This window comes from Diabrotica virgifera, chromosome 5 (genome assembly GCF_917563875.1).
Source record: "Diabrotica virgifera virgifera chromosome 5, PGI_DIABVI_V3a".
Taxonomy (NCBI): Eukaryota; Metazoa; Arthropoda; class Insecta; order Coleoptera; family Chrysomelidae; genus Diabrotica; species Diabrotica virgifera.
In genome coordinates this window covers 237,541,314-237,558,674 of record NC_065447.1, presented here as the reverse complement: position 1 = coordinate 237,558,674, position 17,361 = coordinate 237,541,314, and the positions used below count along the sequence as shown (strand labels likewise).

The 17,361-nt window shown below is 31.1% G+C and overlaps 1 protein-coding gene across 2 annotated transcripts in view; it reads left to right on the top strand.

Annotated features, from left to right (window-relative positions):
* LOC114332363 (Bardet-Biedl syndrome 2 protein-like) overlaps positions 1-17,361 on the top strand; it is a 117,875-nt gene that overhangs the window by 80,511 nt on the left and 20,003 nt on the right. For both annotated transcript variants that reach the window (XR_007698381.1, XM_050651824.1), the window contains exon 8: positions 5,984-6,355. Coding sequence is in view for 1 of the 2 variants with exons in the window: in XM_050651824.1 (XP_050507781.1) it covers positions 5,984-6,355 (372 nt within the window). In the remaining variant the exon portion in view is untranslated. The remainder of the gene's footprint in view (positions 1-5,983; positions 6,356-17,361) is intronic.

Below are 17,361 nucleotides of genomic sequence, written 5' to 3'. Positions count from 1 at the left end.
ATAACTACCCTCGGCCCCAACTCTGGTTTCCGGCCGTTGGTGAAAGTCATGTACACAACTAATTCAATATATCCCCGTATAGTTTTTCCATATTACTTATCACGCACAAAATCCGCTCCCAGCTCTTAGACTATGAAGATAGAGCAATTTTGAGTAGCCAAATGAAAGTAGAAGAGTGATAGTATCAAAATGTATTAGAAAAAGATAAAAAATAATTAACATAGTCAAAAATCATAATGCCAAATTTTTAAAATTTTGTAGTTTAAAAACATTTAAAATAACTTTAAAAATGTTGTCGATAGAAACAATCTTTTTATATATTCGAAAAGATAGTATTTTAACAGGAATTTTCAAATAAAAAAATTTAGCCTGGGCTCATTTGGGACAAAGTTAGCCATATGTTTTTTTTAATTAACAGCTAATTTGTTTATAATAATTAAGGAGTCTCATTAATGCCATTTTAAAGAACGGGATTTGTATTTTTTCTTAAAAAAATACCTAAACATTATACCTTCACAGCACCCTCTACGATTTTTCAAAAATGTAGTGCAAACGATTACTAGGGGGAACCTACAAATCCAGCGAGTTAAAATACCGAAAAAGCAGTTTCAAACGAATATAATTTGCTGTATCTCCGGAATAACTCAATGGATTTTGATCTTTCTTTTTTTAATTGGTATGTAATTTTTACGTACATTACAAATATGCAATTTGTTTATAAATTTATTAATTAATAAACAGTCTAATTTGTTTAAACAATTTTCGAAAAAATATTTTGTTTATAAAAATAATTTTTTTTAATCATAGTATCATTAATGATCACAGAAAAAGTTAAAGTACACTTTAATAAATAAATGATTTTTGTTTATTGAAGATAATTTATTTATTAAAGTATACCTTCTATGATTAATAGGAATATTATGATTAAAATCATGGATTTCTGGGAAAAAATTATTTTTTCAAAACGGTTTAAACAAATTAGACTGTTTATTAATTAATAAATGTCTAGACAAATTGCATATTTGTAATGTACAGAAAAATTACATACAAATTAAAAAAGAAAGATCAAAATATATTCAGTAGATCCCGAGATATAGAAAATGATAGTAGTTTTAAGTTGCTTTTTTTAGTTTTTGAACTAGTGCATTTGTCGGCTCCCAGCTCCCCCTTCACTTACCACGACTAGTCACCAATTGAACTACATTTTTACAAATTCGTGTAAAATACCAGCTTTTCTAATATGTAAAATGACTTTTTCTACTGACAATATTTTTAAAGTTATTCTAAATGTTTTTAAACTACAAAATTTCACAAATTTGGCATTAGGATTTTTGACTATATTAGATAATTTTTTATCGTATTTTATTACATTTTGATAGTATCAGTTTTCTACTTTCATTTGGCATACGCAGAATTGCCCTATCTTCATTATTTTCTGTCTTACGTTATTGCAAAATAAAGGTCTCTAGGATAAACAATTAGAATAACTCTTAAACTAATTCATGGATCAGTCTCAAATTTTGAGGGTTTGTTAAGTACCCAAATACCCAACTTTGGGTGCAACACTAAAGTTCTAAGGTAGTTTTAGAAAAAGTTATTAACAAATAACTATTTTCACTTATGTTGCAGTTTTCGTATCAACAAATTAACTATTTAACTTTCAAAAATTGGCATTTTGAAGGCTTTTTAATGTTCTAAAAAATGTAATTTTCTAATTTTATGTCAACTATTTAGCTTTTAAATAGGGTGCAAAAAAACGAAAAAATCGCGATTTTTGTACTAAATTGTTAATAATTGAAAAACGGACGCGAACTCTAGGCAGGAAATAGGTAGGTTTTCATCCTATAGGTATACAATAACTAAAAAAGTAGTCAGCTACCTGCATCTTTGAGTGTCCCGAACATGGTCTATTTCGAGCTTATTACCCTGGAGTATTATAGTATTGCGTTGTGGGTAACATGAATCATTTTCTTGTTCGTCTTGCACTTGTCTTGCATGCCTGTCCCTGTACATGCATGCGTTTCGAAAGTTAGCTTGCTTCTTCTCCTAGTTAAGCTTCTGATTTTGGCTTGTAACATTTTTGCCTTTTGGACTATATCTTCATAACATTGGATATAAACATGAGTCCTTTGTTCATGGTAACTTCTGGATACTGAAATTTATTTGACCATCCGATGGAAGCGTCTGATATATTGAGTTGTTCTTCTGGTTCACCTTATCTTTCTCCAACATCACCGCTTCGGTTTTTTCAACATCTTTGTTTCGAGCCGCATTGGACAGAGACAGATTTGTAAGTGTAGTCACTAATCTCCACTAAAGGAGACAGTAAGTACCACAAGAAGAATAATTCTGCTATTCGGGGAGAATCCAAGAAACCAAATTTTATTAAAATCTTCTGTTCTTGAGTTATAACCCAGGCAACCAACTAACGTCATGTAACGTCGAGGAAACGTCAGTTTTGGTTGAATATATACACGTATTTGAAAATTACGTCATATAGACGTCTTTTGTAGGTGACTTTAAATACGTAAGATTAATGACGTTAAAGTAACGTTTAAAAAACGTTTTCTTTTCAGACAGTTTAAGTCTGACGTCACAAAATTGGGAGGAGCTTGTTTGTATTACTCCAAACAATTTCGTTAAATAATTTTCATAATAAATTTCTCATTTATTGTTTACGTGGTTTGTGTCTTGTGTGATAAAATAAGACTTTTCGTTTAGATATTTAGTTGAAGAAACGTGTTAATTAAGAGATTTGTATTCGTTTTTGCTCAGTGAGTTAGTTTAATGCAGTATTCTTCTTGACAACTGTTTGAGGTTATGTTTATTTTCTGTTAATGAACTAATTATATGTTATCGACTTTTATCGAGTAATTTGTTAATAAATTATTTATTAGTTTGTATGTTTTTTCAGTTTTGACACAGTAAGTAGGTATACTTATATAAATAGTGAAAATTCTATAATGCGAGGGCTGGTACAATCATGCAGAATCAATGTTAGATTACTTCTAATGCACAAGCGATCTTAAACAAATAGTAGTATATCTTCATCGACACATGAGACGTAGACCTATAGGTTTCATGTTACCTATTTTTTATACTACCTATTTTGAAACATCTGAAAGAGGTCACTTTTTGAAAGTATTAAAGACGTGAATATTACCGACGTATAAAAGACGTCACCTTTTAGACGTTTTAAAATCGTCACAATTATGACGTCAAATCGATGAGACAAATACACGTGATTTTCAACGTCGATACTACGTCATAGAAACACGTCAATTGGTCATTTTTATGACGTGTTATCTACGTTATAAAAACGTCGTTTGGTTGCCTGGGAAGTGGTGTTACTACTCGTAATACGATTTACAACTTTATTTGTATGTATATTATATATACATTTTAATGGTACATACATATTTTCATTTATTGAATTAGTCAAAATCATCAGACTCATCGATTCATTGTATATAATTTGTTTTTGGTTATATGGTCATGGAGTTTAATTATATTTTACATAACTTGATTATATTATGCGTTGGTAGATAGCTACCCTAAAAAATGCAAATAACCGTATGCAATATTGGATGACATGCTGTGTTGTGAATGAAGGTAATTATTTGATTAATAGTATCATAAATCCGCAAAATAAAAGCAAATATAGAGAGAAAACTGTTTTTCATTAAATGGTTAAAATATTTTGTACACATTTGCGGCAAATTGATTAAACCGGAAGTCGAAGGGAAAATCCCAGCTTATTAAGGGCGTAGGCGCAAAATTTCGCGCCAATGTGTTTTAAATGCATTCATTTTTTTTTCGAATCCTGAGAAAACTAATATGTATTTTTGAAAAATTTAAACGCAGAATGAAATATTACATTATTATCGAGGGCCTAAAGTCCCTTAGAATAGACAACAAGTTTCTTTGGAATGAGATATTTGAAATTAAAAATCACACTAAATTTTCTCTTTTTTTTTTCACCACTGTAACTTATTAAAATAAACATTATAGAAGTGTTCAGTGACTCTCGGTCCTCGGTAATAATGAAATCTTTCATTCTGCGTTTAAATTTTTCAAAAATAACTATTATTTTTCTCAATATTCGAAAAAAATGAATGCATTTAAAACACATTGGCGCGAAATTTTGCACCTATGCCTTTAATGAATTAAGTAGTTTTGAATAAAACAACGATGTAAGCTAGTACTAAAATATGACAAAACTTGTAATCAGGGAAGCAACAGAAATTTAATAACTTCCAAAAAAATTAAATACAAGGATGATGCTCAGAAACTTCCAAGTGCATGGAGACCAACTCTACAAAAAACGTAGACATAAATTGACAAATAAGACCTCTTTCAATTACATACGCACAGGAATCATAAGAACCTCAGCAAAGCACACAGAGCCTAGATATAAGTTCTCAAGTATGACCTTGCTGGAATGTCGTTAAAATAATGGTTTTTGTAAAAACCAAGGTCGGTGTGATGCTACAGCTAGGTCTTCAAGAGAAAAGATAACTGCTGTGCCATCGGCTCAAGTTTTTGTTGTAATTTCTGGTGATGTAAGTAAGTCCGCAGTGATTATCAGGTACAGCAGTAGACCGAAGACACGACCTTGAGGGGCTCCAACCATAATTGGGTAAAGTCTAGTATACTTATCATGTTTTACAAGGTAATTACTATCTTTTAGGAATATTAGATTAGTACTCTAAAACCTAAAATACAACCATCTTATGTCAATTTTATACGAGGTGTGCCAAAAAAGTTAATTTAGATCAAAAGTAAAGTACCTTTATAGTTCAAAATATTTCAAAAAGAAGGATGTAATTACATACTAAAACATGGTTTTTAATTCTTAATAACTTTTCATAATAACAATTTTCGATATTGTGAAAAATAAAGGTATTTTACTCTTGAGCCAAATTCATATTTTTTGACACACCTTGTATAAAATTAAAATTAAAATTAAAATTAATAATAAAAGAGTTATCAGAATTGAAATAACTGAAAATAATGTTAGTTATCCATAATTTTTCAAAAAAAAAAAAAATTCAATTAGAAGGATGTAATTGCATATTAGAATATAGTTTTTAATTCCAAACAACTTTTCAAAATAGCAATTTTCAATATTGTGAAAAATAAAGCTATACTCTTGAGTGAAATTCAAACTTTTTGACATACATACATCGTATAATATTCATAAAATTTTATATCTGATGGTTGAATCTTAGGTTTTGGACCATGCAGAGCCTTTTATGAAGAATGACTTTTTTTCGTAAAATTAATAATAAAAAAGTTTTCCATATGGATACAACTTACAGGGACATACTGTATATAAATAAATTTTAAAAGTATTTCTGGACATTTAATTGTTAACAGATTTTTCTGTAGCCGTAATACCACAACAATAATTAAAGCTAACTACTGATTTGTATAATTTGTTACAATAATTTTAATAATAACGGAATATTTCCATAAGTTTTCGAAAGTTTCCAATATTCCCGGAAAGTTTCCGGAAACTTTCCGGCGTTCGAATCTTCCCGGAAATTTTACAACACTAACTATGGACTTTGACTGGTTTCCTGTCTTTGCTTATTAGATCTGCCGTAAGTTACGTCTGTCTTTGACCGGGTGAATTCCTGCACCACCTCAAAGATTTATGAGCTATATACTTTCTTGTAGCCGTTGTTGTTACTGCCTTTGGAACGCCGCAGGGTATCGGTCCGAAGAATGACGTTGATAAGCCTTATTTGGCCATTTCATCTGCTTTTTCATTACCCTTATGGCCCTCGTGCGCCGATACCCAGGCTACCGTAGCCTTGCTACGGTCTCTTAGTTTAAATAGGGCACCCACACAATCCGATACTAGCTCAAAATTGATCTCTACAAAATCGAGTGCCTTAAGCGCTGCCTGGCTATATTTGTTACTGTATTTTGTATTATTATATTTAAGATATGTAAAATCACAGTATATCTTTTATAGGTATTAATTGGGTATCCAAACAGTTGCCAATTTCATGTTTACGAAATAACCCGACAGCTGCCAAGGTTCTCAATGTACTCCTTAAAAGAACCTGGCCGAAATTCAAGAAGTGACAGCTACGTGGAATTTAAAATTAACGAACGTCTACAAAGAATATGCATGTGGATCAATCAGAATTTTTTGCTACCCAACGATATCGAATTTGACTCTGGGCCAAATTTAACCTTGAGTTTGAAGTGTTTAAGGAATGACACTGATCTGGATTTGGTGTTTGAGATATCTGGAAAAATTACTATTTATACCAGTAATATATCTCTAGCTGCCGATATAATACAGTCTATTGCTGCGTATCTTAACATAGGAAATTTAGAGGTAAAATTTTCATATTTTTTAAATAATTATGTAGATAATAGTAAAGTATAGAAAAAGGTAATGAACAGATCTTTTAATAGTCCAGAGAAATAAGATTTTTCTCATGACACACCCTCCTCCAGGCCAAAACCAAATTTTTTTGAGGTAGTATGGACATCTATATTAATAAAACGGCTCACAAACGATCAAATTTATCGTCAAACCCGGTGTGCAACTCAAGCCATGTTGGTAACACTGGAGAGCAAAATTCTCGTGCCAGGGCCGCTAAATTACAGTACATACCCACGTTTTAAAAAATTATAGTAGATGAGATCACTTTTTTCGCAATAAAAATGGTTAATGGTTCTTCGTTGTTTTTAGGAAACTATTACATTGACAGTTTAATTCGAAATCAATAGATTATTGAAAATTGACTAATGTTTTAATAAGTTGTCATAACCAATCATTTTGAAAAAAGTAATATACGCTGTGAGCTCGTACGTAGAGGGGATATTTACAAATTCGCGAACGCCAGTAGTGACAAGTTTGTAAACGTTTACTGGAAATTTGACATAAATGTCAAAGTGATTAATTTAAAATTAAAATTAAAAACATTAATTATAAACAATATTAGTTGGTCAAAGCTGTGGTATATATTTTTACCTTAAATATACTTACGTTTTAAATACTGAATTTAAGTTTTTTTAATGTTCCGTAATATCTAATTATAAATAATCTATTATAATCTTAGCGCCATCTACACGATTATTGTCAAAGTATCCGAAGTAAGAAATTGATATTTTATCAATAGAACGTCAAAATGATTAGAAAAATCTTAAAAAAATCGATTACAATTTAATTACTTTTTTGCGTTGTACCTAAATATTAAGCGATAACAATTAAATAATAAATTTAAAAATTACCGGTAAAAGTTAAATTAGTAACCGCTAGGAGCGACACCAGCGAAGCTCAGAGCGTATAATCAATATAATATCCGTTTATATTAACATGACATATAGTCCAGAGAAATAAGGTTTTTGTCGGGACACTTGAGCAGCTACCTTGCAAATGGATTTTTTGGGTACTATATACCTAATACATTATAAATACAAAAATGCCCGTCACAGTTCGGACGAGAAACTTAGTTATACGCTGTGAGCTCGTACGTAGAGGGGATATTTACAAATCCGCGAGCGCCAGTAGTGGCAAGTCTGTAAACGTTTACCGGAAATTTGACATAAATGTCAAAGTGATTAATTTAAAATTAAAATTAAAAACATTAATTATAAGAAATATTAGTTGGTCAAAGCTGTGGTATATATTTTTACCTTAAATATATATACGTTCTAAATGCTGAATTTAAGTTTTTTTAATGTTCCGTAATATGTAATTATAAATTAATCTGCGCCATCTACACGATAGTTGTGAAAGTATCCGAAGTAAAAAATTCATATTTTATCAATAGAACGTCAAAATGATTAGCAAAATCTTAAAAAAATCGATTACAATTTAATTACTTTTTTGCGTTATAAATATTAAGCGAAAACAATTAAATAAAAAATTTAAAAATACCGGTGAAAGTTGAATTAGTAATCCGCCAGGAGCGACACCAGCGAAGCTCAGAGCGTATAAACAAATAAGGGTAAAAAATGGCAGTTTTTTCGTTTAAATCGCTACAGGTAAATATAGGGCAATTAAATATCTTATTTATAATATTCTTCTTTTTGTAGATGAGTCAAGGTTTAAAATGGCACTTTTTGAATTTTGGTCTGATCCTTTTTTGTTTGGGAAAGTGCAAAACAAGACCAAAATTTAAAAAATATAAAATGTGCTATAACTTTTGCGAAAATGGCATTAAGACTTTCATATTGCACGAAAAGTTGAGTCAAACATTCCATATAATGCACAAAAATTTTTAAGACGATTCGTGAATTAGTTTAAATTTTATTCAATTTGTTTATCGCAAAGAGCTTTTTTTTTCGCAATGTTATTCTTCAGAAAATAATAATGACAGCAATTCTGTGGAAACCACATGCATGAATAATAGTTATATTTTTAAAGTATTGAAAAAAATCATTAGAAAGTCGTTTTTATTACTCCGAAAAAAGTTTAGTAAAATAGAGTCATTTTTGGGTTCTAAACAATTTAAATAACTTTGTTAATATTGACTATAGGGTAAATCTACTTTAGGATTTCAAAAGCTGGTATTTTTATACGAATTTTCAAAAAAAAAAGTTTATGCCTAGGTTAATTAGGTTCAAAGTTAGCCACTTTAATTATTTAATTCGCAGTTACTTCTATATACATCAAATTCTCCTGTAACAGTGTTAGTTACCATACTACTCCGAAACGGCTTGGCCGATGTTTATAAAATTTTACACGTTTATCCTGTAGGACGTTGAAAAGGTTTTATTCTATTTTTTTATACCCATAAGTTATAAGGGGGGTTGCCCCCATGACATTATTTTTTATTTTTTTTTGACAAAATTAACTACCTTAATTTTATATGATGTAGATTTAAAAAATACATGCAACCCTTAATTTTCACTCTTCTATCACCAACACCTATTTGTTAATAGCCATCTATATATTTACATCTATAAAATTCTCCTGTCACAGTGTTAGTTTCCATACTCCTCCGAGACCGCTTGACCGATTTTTATAAAATTATATATGTATATTCGGTAGGTCTTAGAATCGGTCGTAATCTATTTTTCATATCCCTGAGTGATAAGGGGAGTTCCCCCTAACATTTTGTAATGTTAGGTAGGGTTGTGTGTACATAACATACTCTATAAGACTACGAGTATATACAAATTTAAAAAATTATGATCAAAATCCATCAACAAGTTCCAGCGATATTAATCGCAGCATATGTTTGCAGAATCAGTTTCATTTTTTAAGTTCACGTATTTTAGTAATTCCCCTCCACCGACCACGAATTAATTGCGTTAGGACGCCATTTTTAAAGCTTTATTAATCACTCTGTTGAGGTTCAAAGTTTACTCAAACTTTTACACATTACCTACAGAGAGAGTCTGTAATTTGGAATAAATTCAATATCTCAAATACTAATTGTTTTTTTTTAAAAATGCTTAGACCCGTCGATTAGTATTTCAAATTGACCTTTTTGACATACAATAATAATGTATACAGGGTGTCCCAATTTAGAGATATGACGTCATCGTTGATTTTCTTAAATGGCAACACTGTCATTTTGATAGGTATTTTGATAGGGTGTGTAAAGTTATACACAACTGCAAAATATCAAATTTTTATTCTCTACCATTTACAAGATAATAGAAAATAACAAAGTTATGTCTGTAATTTGGAATAAATTTGATAATTAAAATACTAATTGTGTTTTTGAAAAATGCTCAGACCCGTCGATTAGTATTTCAAATTGTCATTTTTGACATATAATAATAATGTATACAGGGTGTCCCAATTTAGAGATATGACGTCATCGTTGATTTTCTTAAATGACAACACTATCATTTTGATAGCTATTTTAATAGGGTGTGTAAAGTTATACACAACGGCAAAATTTCAAATTTTTATTCCCTGCCATTTACAAGAGAATAAAAAATAACTAAGTTATGAAAAACAAGTAATCAAATAATAATTGAATTTACCTAATTATTTCAATTAAGCAAATGCTCATAACGTTGCCCATTGACAATTTGACAATAATTGAGGGCAACATTATGAGTATTTGCTTAATTGAAAAAATAAAATTCAATTATTATTTGATTACTGGTTTTTCATAATTTTGTTATTTTTTATTATCTTGTAAACGGTAGGGAATAAAAATTTGGAATTTTGCAGTTGTGTATAACTTTATACACCCTATCAAAATAGCTATCAAAATGATAGTGTTGTCATTTAAAAAAATCAACGATGACGTCATATCTCTAAATTGGGACACCCTGTATAAATTATTATTGTATGTCAAAAATGACAATGTGAAATAGTAATCGACGGGTCTGAGCATTTTTCAAAAAAACAATTGGTATTTTAATTATTGAATTTATTCCAAATTACAGACATAACTTTGTTATTTCCTATTATCTTGTAAATGGTAGAGAATAAAAATTTGATATTTTGCAGTTGTGCATAACTTTACACAGCCTATCAAAATAGCTATCAAAATGACAGTGTTGTCATTTAAGGAAATCAACGATGACGTCATATCTCTAAATTGGGACATCCTGTATACATTATTATTGTATGTCAAAAAGGACAATTTGAAATACTAATCGAAGGGTCTAAGCATTTTTCAAAAAAACAATTAGTATTTGAGATATTGAATTTATTCCAAATTACAGACTCTCTCTGTATATATCTTCAACTTCAAAATGGCTCTAGTTAGGTTGCTTAATTGTTATAAACAAAGTAGCCGTCAATTAAATAAAAAAAGTGGCTAACTTTGACCGTAATTAACCTAGGCGAAAAGTTTTTCTTTGAAAATTCGTATAAAAATACCAGTTTTTCAAATTCCATTTAGTTTTAGCCTACAGTCAATATTAACAAAGTTATTCAAATTGTTTACAAGCCAAAAATGACTTTATTTGAGTAAAATGTTTTTTAATGATTTTTTTTAAACGCTTTGAAAATATGACTATTCTTATTTCATGTTGTTTACACAGAATTGCCGTATCGCTATTATTTTCTGAACAATGACATTGCGAAAAAAAAAAGCTCTTTGGGAAAAACAAATTGAATAAACTTTAAACTAATTGACGCATCGTCTTAAAATTTTTTGTGCATTTTATGGACTATTTGACTTAACTTTTCGTGCAATATGAATGTCCTTAATTCATTTTCGCAAAAGTTATAGCAAATTTTTTTAGTTTCGAAATTTTAGTCCTATTTTGCAATATCCGAAGCAACACATAATCGGACCAAAATTCTAAAAACGCTATTTTAAACCTTGGCTCATCTACTAAAAGAAAAATATTATAAATAAGACATTTATTTACCCTATTTTTACATGTAGCGATTTAAACGAAAAAACTCTCATTTTTGACACTTATTTGTTAATAACTAAATTTCTCGTCCGAACTGTGACGGGCATTTTTGTATTTATAATGTATTAGATATATTATAGTACCCAAAAAACCCATTTGCAACCTGGCTGCTCAAGTGTCCCGAACATGGTATATTTTTGCCTTATCTCCCTGGTTTAATATATTATAATACCGAAACAATGGTTACTCTCGACCTATTGTGCTATCCCTAAAAATACAAACGCTAAATATTGCAGTGAATACAGAACAATATCATTCATAAGTCACATTCTCAAATTATTCTTGAAAATAATACATGGTCGTATAAATAAAAAACTGGAAGAAGGAATAGATGCTAGTCAGTTTGGGTTCAAAAACGGACTAGGAATCAGAGAGGCGTTATTTGCTTTTAATGTGTTAGCTTAAAGATGCATGGATATGAATGTGGATGTGCATGTGTGCTACGTTGATTTTGAGAAAGCATTTGACAAGGTAGGACATGAAAAATTAGTCCAAATTCTAAAGACCAAGGACATAGACAAAAGCGACTTACGAATAATAAAAACCTTTACTGGAATTAAAGAGCACAAATCGTAATAGATAACGAATCCAGTCCAGAAAATGAAATCAGGAGAGGAGTTAGGCAGGGATGTATTATATCTCCATTACTATTTAATGTATAGTGAAGATATATTTGAAGAAGCCTTACTATCTCAAAGTGAAGGAATAATAATTAACGAAAGATCTATTAACAACATAAGATGTCTCACAATAAAACACTGAAAAACGTTTGTTTTTCTATACTTCCACAAAATTTATTACAACTATGTTATTACTACAGCTGTTTCGGCAAAGTGCCTTTCTCAAGTGATATATTTAACAATGTGTTTGCCTTTTTAAGTCTTTAACTGAAGAGGTTGAGGAGTGGGGAGCTGTTTGTTTCGAGTTGGTCATTCAGAATTATATCTGTATTTTTCAATTTATTAATTTCCTTTGATTCTAAAAGTGATAGCTTAAGGCCTTTATTTTGAATATGTAGAATTTGAAACTCTTCATTGAAAGAATGATTATGATCTAGAAGGTGAAGTGCGTATGTAGAAGTGTCTGTTTTTCTATTGTTGAAAGCCCTTTTGTGTTCTGCTATCCGTTTGTCAAAAGTTCTGCCAGTTTGACCGATGTAAGTTTTCGGACAGTCACCACAAGTTAGTTTGTACACACCACTCTGTAGTTGCTTTCTCTTTCGGCTTTTATTGTTTTTAATATGTTTGCTTAAGTTGTTGTTAGTTCTGAAAGCTGGTGTTATTCCTTTCTTTTTTATGTATCTGGCTATTTTTGTTGTTATTTTGCCAGTATATGTGAGAGAGCAGAAGGTACTGGGTTCTTTCTGTGGTGGTGGATACACTAATTTCAAGGCTTTCTTATGGAGTTTTTGGTTTAAAACTCCCCACTCCTCAACCTCTTCAGTTAAAGACTTAAAAAGGCAAACACATTGTTAAATATATCACTTGAGAAAGGCACTTTGCCGAAACAGCTGTAGTAATAACATAGTTGTAATAAACTTTGTGGAAGTATAGAAAAACAAACCCCACTCCTCAACCTCTTCAGTTAAAGACTTAAAAAGGCAAACACATTGTTAAATATATCACTTGAGAAAGGCACTTTGCCGAAACAGCTGTAGTAATAACATAGTTGTAATAAATTTTGTGGAAGTATAGAAAACAAACGTTTTTCAGTGTTTTATTGTGAGATAAAATGAACTTCCATCAAGTAACGGTCGAATCCATCAATTAACATAAGATGTGCAGATAACACCGTGTGGTGGCAAGCTCTGCTGAACAACTCCAATTACCTACTTCTAAACAAAACAAACAGTTTCTTTGAAAAAGATGGACTAAAAATGAATATAAAAAAGACCAAATACATGATAATAACAAATAATACAAATATACAAACAAACATACATTTGGAAAATGTACCGATAGAAAGGGTAACAAGAACATTTATACATTAATTTAAACAGGGTAAAATTATTTTGCAAAAACATTTCGATTTTTTGCTTTTTTATAATGGTAGGGAGCAAAGTATGCTAAATGTGCAGTCACTCGAGCGCTTTGGGGACCTATTGGGTTGTGATTATTAGGTCCTAAAACCAAAAAAAGTTAAGTAAAATTTTCCATTTTAGCGGGCGCTTGCCATTTTATAATTTAATTTTCCATTTCCATTAATGGTTTTTTCCGAATATAGCGCCATCTATCCATAATTCGAAAAAATGTTTCGAATAAAAGTTGCTTATTTTTATGCAAAGAATTCAAATCTGCAATAAAAAATGGGGGCTTCTACTTAAGATTTTAAAGTAACCCCCCACCCCACCTCCGTGGGGGGTCGCGTTTGGTACCATTTGATATATTTTTTAAAAATATTAAATAAGTGTATTTTGCAGTTTTTCGATCTGATGTTTATTTTGCTAAATATCGCGGGATTTGTATTTAAAATTTAAAATTTACCCCCCACCCCCCTCTGCGAGGTGTCGTGTTTGGTATCTATCGATAGATTTTTGAAAAATATTGAACGTGTACCCCAATTCCCTTACGCCCCGCTCAAATCGTCAGATTTTTTAAATATACACTGTTTTGCATGTACTTAACTTACCTTATCTTAATCTGACAATTTCGAGTATTTTTAAGGATAGATTTTTTTTTTCGGGCCCCCCTAAACGAACTCCCCTGTGTTAAGAGCCATTATATGGCAGAGGTACATCTGCAGGGTACCACGTTTCTCCCCATATCATAATCTGACGCGCTCGAGTAACTGCAAAAATCCCCGCTTGGGCTCCCCTACCATAAACAATTAGAATAACTTTTTAACCGGTAGCCTTAGAAAAATTATTTTTTCATATTTAGAAAGAATGAAGAAAAGCAATTGTCCTAGTAGGACAATTAGGGACGAAGTTAGTCCCTTTTTTAATTCACATGTTCTTGCAAAATAATTTTGCAATATTTAGAATTATTTTTTTGTCATTTTTTTAAAATTAAATTAGTAGTGTAAATCTTCTTCTTTTATAAACTATCCAAAGTATTACTGTAATTTCATCATTTTCTGACTTATAGTGTTGCAAAAAAAAACTAATTTGGGATAAACAAATTAAATAACTTTTAAACTATTTGACCAATTGCTCTGAAATTTAGGGTATGATTTAAGAGGATCGGTACGTATTTTCGGCTGCAATGCTTTTTTTTCGAATCCTGAAAAAACTAATAAGTATTTTTGAAAAATTTAAACGCAGAATGAAAGATTACGTTATTAGCGAGGGCCGAAAGTCCATGAGAACTTCTATAATGTTTATTTTAATAAGTTACAGGGGTGAAAAACTAAGAGAAAATTTAGTGTGATTTTTAATTTCAAATATATCATTCAAAATAAACTTTTTATTTATTGTAAGGGACTTTCGGCCCTCGGTAATAATTTAGTCTTTCATTCTGCGTTTAAATTTTTCAAAAATATTTATTGGTTTTTTCAGGATTAGAAAAAAATGAACACAATGCCGTGGTAATATTTTCCAAATCTATCTTTGTCTTACAACGCACTCAGCCGAATATAATATTGTCAGCATATATTGTCAGTCAGACATTGACAATCAGTGACAATTTTAAATATTTGACATTGCATCGGGAATATGTTGAGTTATTGATTAAATATTATTGATATATAGTGTATTTGATAAATAATTGATTTAAGACGTGAACTTAATAAAAATTTATTTATTGTGTATTATTTGTGGAAGATCCAAGCAGAGAATACATCAGGATAATATATTCTGTGATCCAAGTATTTTGTTGTTAAAGATGTTCAAAATTGTAAGCGTTCCATAACAATATATTATTAAAAAAATCACTTTAACACTTTTCCTCTTTTTTCGATTGAGTATTAGTCTTTGTTGTACAAATAAATTATTACAATCACTGAATACATAGTTAGTGAAAAAATTATCACATTTATTAACTGAATTAATAATTTGCAATTATAAAAATAACAGTTATCCAAGAACATTCAAAAGCCATCTCTTTAAATTAATGATGACATTTTCAAGTAGAGTGACATTCTAGTAATATTTACATATCCATACCAGTGTGAATTTTACTACACGTAATTTGCCATGTAAAGACAGAAAAAGTAGGGATACACGTAAAATATTTGCGAATTATGTACCCATAGCCTTAAGCACCAGAAGTCTCAGCATTCCATGTAATAAGAAGGTTTTAAGTTATTTTTTACATAAGTTATGAATATTTATAAAAACTCCAAATTTATGACTTATTTTGCAATTTTCTAAGCAACCAATAAGGATAAACATATTCCGCGAACGCCATATTGAAGTTTTTTGTACGATTTATGAGAATCTCATTCTCAAATTTGTTTAAAATGCTTAACTTTTTGGTAATAGACGAAAAAAGCGAAAATGTACCGTTTTTTAATCTTCATTTGTTTATAACTATGTATATCATCAAAATCGGCTGCATGAAACATACAGGTTATTATTATAGATGTCCATGCTACTCAAAAAATTTGGTTTCGGTCTCGAGGGGGTTGTGTCGCCAACAGGATATTTTTTTCCTTATTTCTCTGAACTGTAATAATTAAACAACGATTTTTATATATTAGAAAATTTATAGATCCAATCTTACACGAAATGCTTTGGTTTCGGCTACAGATTCCTTGTTTGCTTTGAGATAGTTGATAGAGAAATATGACGAGAAGAAAAGAGGGACTCCTTGATCAATACTCTTCGCTGATAATTTTGTATTAATAAAGGAGAGTAAAGAAATGGAGGAGAAGTTGGAGGATTGAATGAAGGCTATTGAAAACAGGGAACTTAAGGTTAACATGTGTTCAAATTGCATTTAAACTGTGCACAGCGAGAAAAAATAACTCCCCACGCCGCTGATGGAACACAGATAAATAGTTGTGGCCCGAGCCACTGATTCCCAAAACTTGAGCTCAGCTGTTGCTGTTGCTATGCCAAAACAACACATTTCTTGTAGTTTTCCCCTTCGCCCCCTCGAACCACCGGTAGTTCAGTTCTTTTTAGTTACACACCAGTAGCAAATTAGACACCGTTTCAGTATGTACCTAGTGTAGCGCCGATCGTTTTAGGCACTATTGGCTCGCGTAAGCTATGATGCCAACTCTCTCAAGGGCTCTGTACCTACAAACAATTTATTATATTTAGTATCTCTGTTGTCAAAAAACAGTAAAGTGTATGAAAGTGCAGTGCCCCACTCTAGTGTAAATAGAAGAGTATGTGCAAGATTCTGACGCCTAGCCACAACGAATTTGTTGCTAACACTCTCTCTCATGTTCGTAAGTAGTGTAGTTATTCTCGCAGCTCACACCATGTATTTCTCAACCCTTTGTTAACAATAACAAACTATTGTAGAGTATAATTCTCTCGCAGAGTATTGTTTATTTATGTTCAATGTTGATTTCCCTTTAACATTAAAGAGTTTACAGTTTCCTGTGGTATTATTTCGTAGTATTTGAACCATAGGAACTGTCCCCTTGCTCTAACCACCGGCTGAATGATTTACAACCATTCACGGTTAAAAAGTGCAGGAACCAGTGCGCATGAGCCAAAGCCCCTGGTTAGAACAAATGGTCCTTCGAGCCTTCAAAGGGTAACTGGCCCTTCGTAGCCTATTAATTTTAGTATTTCAGCCCTTGGCTGACCTTAGTTGATGTATTTGCTCTTACACCCACATTCCACCCCTTTGGATAGTATCCTAAAGCCATTCTTAAGGGCATCAAAGGTCCTTCCCGCATCACAAGCTCACTCTATCTCTTAAGATTGTTTGGAGTCCGTTCGGACTCTCTCTCTCTCTCTCTCTCTCTCTCTCTCTCTCTCTCTCTCTCTCTCTCTAAGCACGCATAGACAATAAAGTGTAATAAGTCTCCTATTTAAAGACATTGTCTCCGGTTAAACCAACTCGCGCCCGGGCGCATATTTACAGATGCTAGCGTATG